The sequence below is a fragment of the Culicoides brevitarsis genome, chromosome 2 (genome assembly GCF_036172545.1).
Source record: "Culicoides brevitarsis isolate CSIRO-B50_1 chromosome 2, AGI_CSIRO_Cbre_v1, whole genome shotgun sequence".
NCBI lineage: Eukaryota > Metazoa > Arthropoda > Insecta > Diptera > Ceratopogonidae > Culicoides > Culicoides brevitarsis.
The window spans coordinates 31,438,409-31,445,164 of NC_087086.1; the positions used below are offsets into that span (position 1 = coordinate 31,438,409).

At 29.7% G+C, this 6,756-nt stretch overlaps 2 protein-coding genes across 2 annotated transcripts; both read left to right on the top strand.

Moving 5' to 3' along the window:
* Positions 1–3,247: 3,247 nt before the first annotated feature.
* LOC134832848 (beta-1,3-glucan-binding protein-like) lies at positions 3,248–4,714 on the top strand. The gene is made up of 2 exons (XM_063847044.1): positions 3,248–4,022; positions 4,085–4,714. The coding sequence occupies exons 1-2, from the start codon at positions 3,254–3,256 to the stop codon at positions 4,402–4,404; spliced, it is 1,089 nt and encodes a 362-aa protein (XP_063703114.1). The 5' UTR covers positions 3,248–3,253; the 3' UTR covers positions 4,405–4,714.
* A 663-nt stretch (positions 4,715–5,377) lies between these two features.
* On the top strand, positions 5,378–6,475 carry LOC134831427 (transmembrane protein 267). The gene is made up of 2 exons (XM_063845154.1): positions 5,378–5,879; positions 5,936–6,475. The coding sequence occupies exons 1-2, from the start codon at positions 5,586–5,588 to the stop codon at positions 6,257–6,259; spliced, it is 618 nt and encodes a 205-aa protein (XP_063701224.1). The 5' UTR covers positions 5,378–5,585; the 3' UTR covers positions 6,260–6,475.
* The last annotated feature ends 281 nt before the right edge of the window (positions 6,476–6,756 follow it).

The window sequence follows — 6,756 nt, forward strand, 5'->3', positions numbered from 1 at the left end:
ATTATGTAATAATTTTATGGTTGAATCTGATTTCGTAGCGTTAGCAGTTGTTAAATGTCGATGCGATGATGTTAGAGAAGAAAATTTACATTTTTGATCGATTTCTTTTGGAATTATTGTTGGTGAAGTGATGTAATTGCAAGATGATTTAAACAGGTTTGGAAGCGGAGAAAGGAGCTTTAGGTAAGTTTTTTGATTTTTTTCTCAATTATTTAAAAAAAAAAATTTTAGGTACCTTTTCTGGGAAAATTATTAAAATTTTTATCTCTTGTATTTATATTTGGATCAAATATTTTCCTGAATTATCTTAAACTTCTGAAAAAAAACGATTAATTAAAGTAAATATTAAAAAAAAAACAAAACAAAATGTGAAGCGTAAAAACTTACAAATTTTATACAAAACAAAGGAAATTAGGCTGTTACAACTATCGAAAATGTTTTGGATTTTAAGAAAGATTATTATATCTCACCCGATTTGAGCATTTCCACGAAAAGATGCCATGAGATTTTTTGACGGTTTTGTGTGATTTAGACCTACAATAGTCCAAAAAAGTCAAATTCAAAAGTTTAGAATGAGCTATTGAGATTTAAGACATTTTTTTAGTGCATTTATGGTTTTTCAAATAACTATTTGGCAAGCCCCATCTCACTGAAATTGCATACAAACATTTAAGCTCATTCTAGAATTTTGAATTCAGTTTTTTTTGACTATTTTAGACCTAACTAACACAAAACCATAAAAAAATGTATGTAAAACTATAAATTATTTTTATTCGAAATCTTGAACATTTTTGACTCAAAATCTGAAAAAATGAGAATATTTTATACTATCTTTGTTCAAAATTAAGCAAAAATTTATGAAATTTTGAATATTTTTTGGTTTTTTGATACTCTATAACTCAAGATTTTTTAAAAATAATTAGGAAGGAAAATATCTAAAACATTTTCGACAATTGTAACACACTCAGATTGACGCACTTTTCTTGGTACTAAGTCGTTTAGACTTGCATTGTTTGGTAAAACGGGTAAAACAATGTTTTAATCTATATCTTTTTGTATTTTTAGCTTATACTTTTCTTTTATCTTAATTTTTGATAAAATCATATCATCTAAAGTAATTGAAAGGCAGTTGAACTCTAACAGTGATTGCGAAAACTACAAAAACAAAAAATATTAGAAAAATGAAGAAAATTAAAGTTTTTACATTTTTATTAATTTTCGTACTTACGTATAAATGTTTATGTAGCCGATTAACATCGATGGACACTCTTCAACCAGACCAACGCCTCCAAAACCTTCGGATATTAATCCACAATCGACAGCTACTGGAAGAGGATCTTATTTCGAATACGCCGTTCGAAACATCATGCAAAATATGTTTTTCTTCCCGCAAGTTCAAACAAACAGCGATATTACTGAAAATGAGCAGATGGTCTATTATTACCACTTACAGTTAATGCACATCGATTTAGTAAAATATTTTTTTAATTTTTTTTGTTTCATTTTTAAAAATAATTTTTTTTACTTAGTTATGGACTCAAAATTGGATGCGTGAAAATCCAGGACGATATCCAGATTTAAATTTACTCCCATCGCGAGCTGTTCAATTTTATTACAAAAGCGATGTTCCCTACAGATTTGAAGATGGGCGTCAACGCACGTTACTTAGTCATAGATTGGTGTGCGAAGAGTGCAATCGACAATTTCACTGTAATGTTCATCATTTGCACAATCATTTTCCTCCCATGCAGTTAAACGGGAGCTTTTTACCTGTTTTTGTGCCGTCCAATGATGCAAAAAATAAAACGCAGTTGGGACAAGAAGAGCCATTTACGTGTGCAGGAGCTTCAAATGGACATTTTATGAGACCTCCAAGTACGACGGAAGATCCGTTTCAACCGCATTTCAGGAATTACGAGTATCATATTTTAAGGGATGAATTGAGAAAGTTGAAAAAATCTCATGGGACTCACAAAAAGAGGGTTTATAGCTGAAAAATAAGAAAAAAATTATATATAGGTATTAGATATGTTGTCTTGATTTTAAGAATTTTTTTAGATTTATTTTTTTAATTTTAGAAAATATCGAGTATTTTCTTAAATTGATTTTTTAGAAAAAAAAAGTTTAATTATTTTATTATTTTTGGAAAACATCATTAAAAATTTATTTTAAGAGATCCATAAATCTGCAGTAAAATTATCTTTTGACAAGGAAAAATATGAGTTTCGGAAGTTTTTTCAAAAAAATTAAATGAATAATTATTTGAACAAAGATAAGAATAACAAATAAGAGTATTTTTTGTAGTAAAAATTAAACATATTCAGGCAACTTTGCAATTTATTATGAGAGGCTTATCAAAAAAAAAAAAAAAATCTGTGGATTTTTATACAATTTTAGTTTTAAAGTGTACCTAACGTATATAATTGAAAAAAAAACTTAATTCAGAATTTAATTTTGTTTTCTCAAAATTTTTTCTTTTTTTTTATTTTTTACTGAAACTCCAAAGTTTAATATTTTAACTAATTTTGTGTTTTTTGTAGGTATTTTAAGTTTCATTTTTTTTTAGTTTATTATAATTTTTTTTATATTTTTTTTGCTATTTATAAATTATTCAAAAACAATAATTTTTTTCGTTAAATTATCTCCATTAATTTCCATTAAAGGCATGAAAAATGAAATTTTAATTTTTTACTTAACCAAAGCTTTATTTAAGTTAAAATTTTTATTTTAGTTTTTTTTTACTCAAGTTAGAGACAAAAATTTTTTTGTTCACTAAAAAGTGCTTTTTCATTAAATATGAAAAAATTTAAATAAAAATTAATTATAAAACTCATAAAAATTAAAAAAAATATTAAAAAATATTTTAGAACCAAAAAAATTAAGAAAAAATTCTAAAAGTATAAAAAAATAACTTTTGTAAACCACAAAAACCTCCTTTTAACTCAAATATTAAATTAAAATGCACTAAAAATCACCAAAGTTATTTTTTTCCATGCAAAGTCAATAAACAAACAAATTGAATGCTATTTGTCATTCGAATCGCAAGTCATTCATTGAACGCAAATCCGCACTCTCAGAATTAATTGCATAATTTTTTTGTCTTAATCTCGTGCGTCGTGTATGTGTCATCGGTGTTCCGCTTGAAATACCCGATTATTGATAAGCTTTGTCTTTGTTTTTTTTTTCTGTTTTTACAGCGAATAAATTAATTCGCTTATCTTCTGTTCAATTAGTTCTCATCAAGCATTCGACAATGAAGCAGTTTTTGTCGATTTTCGCTTTTTTCTTCGTTTTTCAGCGAATTATTTGTTGTTCTGATTCAATAACAACCGCAAGTGGTCCCTTTGCTCCCGCCCGAATTTGTTCTGGAGAATTAATTTTTGAAGAAAATTTCGACAAATTCGATCTTGACCTGTGGAATCACGAAGTTTCGCTTTATGGAGGGTACAACGGCGAGTTTCAGTGGTACACGAACCATCGTGACAACACTTTTGCGCAAGATGGAAAGTTGTTTGTGATGCCGACGCTTACTTATAAATATTTGCCATGCAATTGTCCGGAGAGTTTGACGTCGTACACGTTGGATTTGCTGAAAGAAGAGCCTTTTGTTTGCACAAATGCCGATCGTGAAGGTTGTTTCATGCAAGGAACGTCAGAGGAAATTATTAATCCGGTACGTTCGGGAAGAATTAAGACCGATAACGGATTTCGCTTTAAATATGGAAAAGTTGAGGTACGAGCAAAAGTTCCGCGAGGACCGTTTTTATGGCCTGCGGTTTGGATGATGCCAGCTGAGAGTGTTTACGGCGGATGGCCCAACAGTGGCGAGATTGACATCATGGAATCGCGTGGAAATAAACAAATTTTGACGAAAAATGGGGAGGAAATTGGGAATAGAAGAGCTTTGCAAACGCTTCATTTCGGAAATGGATGGCAACATCACGAATATCGCGAGACAAATAATTTAAATGACGAGGAATTTGGGAAAGATTTTCATTTGTTCAAGTTGGAATGGACTCCAGGTACTTTATTTTCTTGAAAAAACTTGAAAAAATTTTTTTATTAATTTTTTTTTAATTTTTAGAACACATTAAATTCCAAACCGACGATTTCCCTGAGAGAATTTTGAACAGTCCATTTCAAGGCAATTACACTGGATCTGAGAATGAAATTGCTCCATTCGATCAGGAGTTTTATTTTATAATTAATTTGGCAGTTGGAGGCACGCACGGATATTTTCCAGATGATGCGGAATATGCGCCGGAATTAAAGCCTTATAGAAATGACGATGGAAGGAGAGTTGGGCAGACAAAATATTGGAATGCGAATACATGGAAAGGGATTGAAAAAGATCCAGAAGGGAGTTCATTGCAAGTTGATTATATCAAAGTTTGGGCTCTTTAGTTGGATTTTAGAGGATATTTAGAGTGATACAATAGGAGAAAATGTTTTGAATTTCATTTTTTTTTTCAATTAAAAAAAAAAAATTGAAAAGTTGATAAAATTTTTAACCAATATTGAATAAAAAATAATCAAAATGTCATAAATTCTGTAAAAAATAGTTTAAAAGTTAATATTTTTTCACGTTTTTAAATTTTGAGTGAATAATATTTAATTTTGTGATTATTTCTCTTAATTTTTATATAATTGTTTTAAAAATTAAGTAAAATTTCAAAAAATTCAAAATTCGAAATCTATGAAATTCAAAATATGTTTGACTCAGGCTTGTATGATTTAAATCAAAATTAATTCAAATCAAATAAAAAAAAAATCAGTTTTAAAAATTTTTTGATATTATTTTTGATTTGATTTGAATTAATTTTGATTTAAATCAATTTTCAAATCAAATCATTGTTTGATTTGTCTCTTAAAAAAATCAGATCATTTTTTTTGATTTTTTGATTCTTGATTTTGATATAAATCATACAAGCCTGGTTTGACTATTGTATCACAATTAATGCAAAAATGTTAAAAATATATGATTTAAAATGAGTTTTTGGTTAGAAATTAAGGAAAATTTGTTAAGAAATTTTTCTGAGAAAAGTTTTATGAGCTAAAGATACGAAATTTGAACAGTTTCTCATTAAATTTTTGATCTTTAGACCTTTAATGGTTGGTAAAAGAACAAACTACCAGTCGTACTCCATAAAAATGTCGTCAGCACCTTAGAAAATTGCCATTTCTGCTAATTCAAACAAACTTCGACTTTGTGGGTTCCGATCGTGAGAACACAGTATTCCGACTAATTTGAGACGAATGAAATTGATAACTCGACAGATGGCGCTGCAGGCACGTTGTCAATATCCTGTTTGGAGCCACCAAAGCGGAAATGCGGCATGAATTGGAACTAATTTCGAGTCGGCTGAAAATGATAAGTTTGTTTTTGTTGACATCTGGAACAGCATATTTTATTAAATATTCATTGATTTCATCATTAATTCCCGAATTTTGTCATCAAATTGTGCCAAAATAAATCGGTAGCGTTATCAGTTGCCGAGCAAATCAAATCCAGACGTTATCAGTTCAATTACGGTGAAAGGCAGCAAATTTCTACCGAACATTGGAGTTGATGTCGTCAGTTGGAGATGTTGTTCAGTACAGTCACAGCGACAAAAGGGCTTTTAACAGTCCTCCTTGGACTGATTTGCGTCGGCGGTGACAGACTCGTCGATGTGAACAAAGAATCTCCCTTGTTGAAAGCCATTAGTGACAATTTAACGCATGGATTAGTTGGATTAGTCTCGTATTTGGTAGTTGTGATCGATTACAGAACGAGTATTTCGCTCTCGGAGCAGCTCTTATTGACTTTTGCGTGTTTCATCATCGCTTGCGGGATCGATGTTGATCATTTTATCATGGCGCGATCGTGGAAATTGATTGTAAGTTTTTAAATTTTCTGATTTTTGATATTTTAATTAATTTTTCTTATTTTTAGCACGCAACGAGTCTTCCATCTCGACCATATCTTCATTGTTCAACGATTCCATTGATTTTTCTCATTCTGACATTCTTCGCGAGCAAATTCAGCTTTCGTTTAACACTGTGGACAATGATGGTCTTTTGTGCATTTCTCTCGCACCATATTCGAGACTCGACAAGACGAGGTCTGTGGTTTTTCGGATATGGGCATACAAGTGCCTTGCCCTATTATGTATACGTGACAGCAGTAATGGCGTTACCGTGGATCGTAATTAGGATAATTGATAGTTTAACTGTGATAAAGCATTCAATGACATACAATAGAGTAGTAGATGTTTAAGAAATGCGTTTGAAGTTGATGAGATACAGAAATGAAGGCCTTTAATTAGCCTAGAGTGCTCAACAGAATAAAAACAGCTAAAAATTAAGTTTATTAGATGGGATTTAGGAGAATTTTTAATCAAAACTAGAAGAATTTTAAAGAAAATTGTTAAAAATTTAAATTTTCTGTAAGAAAATACTTTATGATTTTAAATTTTATCTAAAAACTTAGATATTTTAGGGAAATTCAGAAAATGAGTCATTTTCATTCCAAAATTTGGTTTCGTTTAAGACTAAATCTTATTTTTCTTCTTATAGGTCAATACGTTGATGATTCACAATCAATGCCTTCTTAAAAAGGTAGAGGGGAGTTCCATTTAAACAATATAAAGAAATGTTACTTGCTGATTTTGTAACAGAAAATTTTTAAAGATCAATCAAAAATATTCTTAAAAATGGAAGAGCGAAAAACATTTATTTGTGATTTTTGTAAAAAATCTTTTCAAACAAAACCCC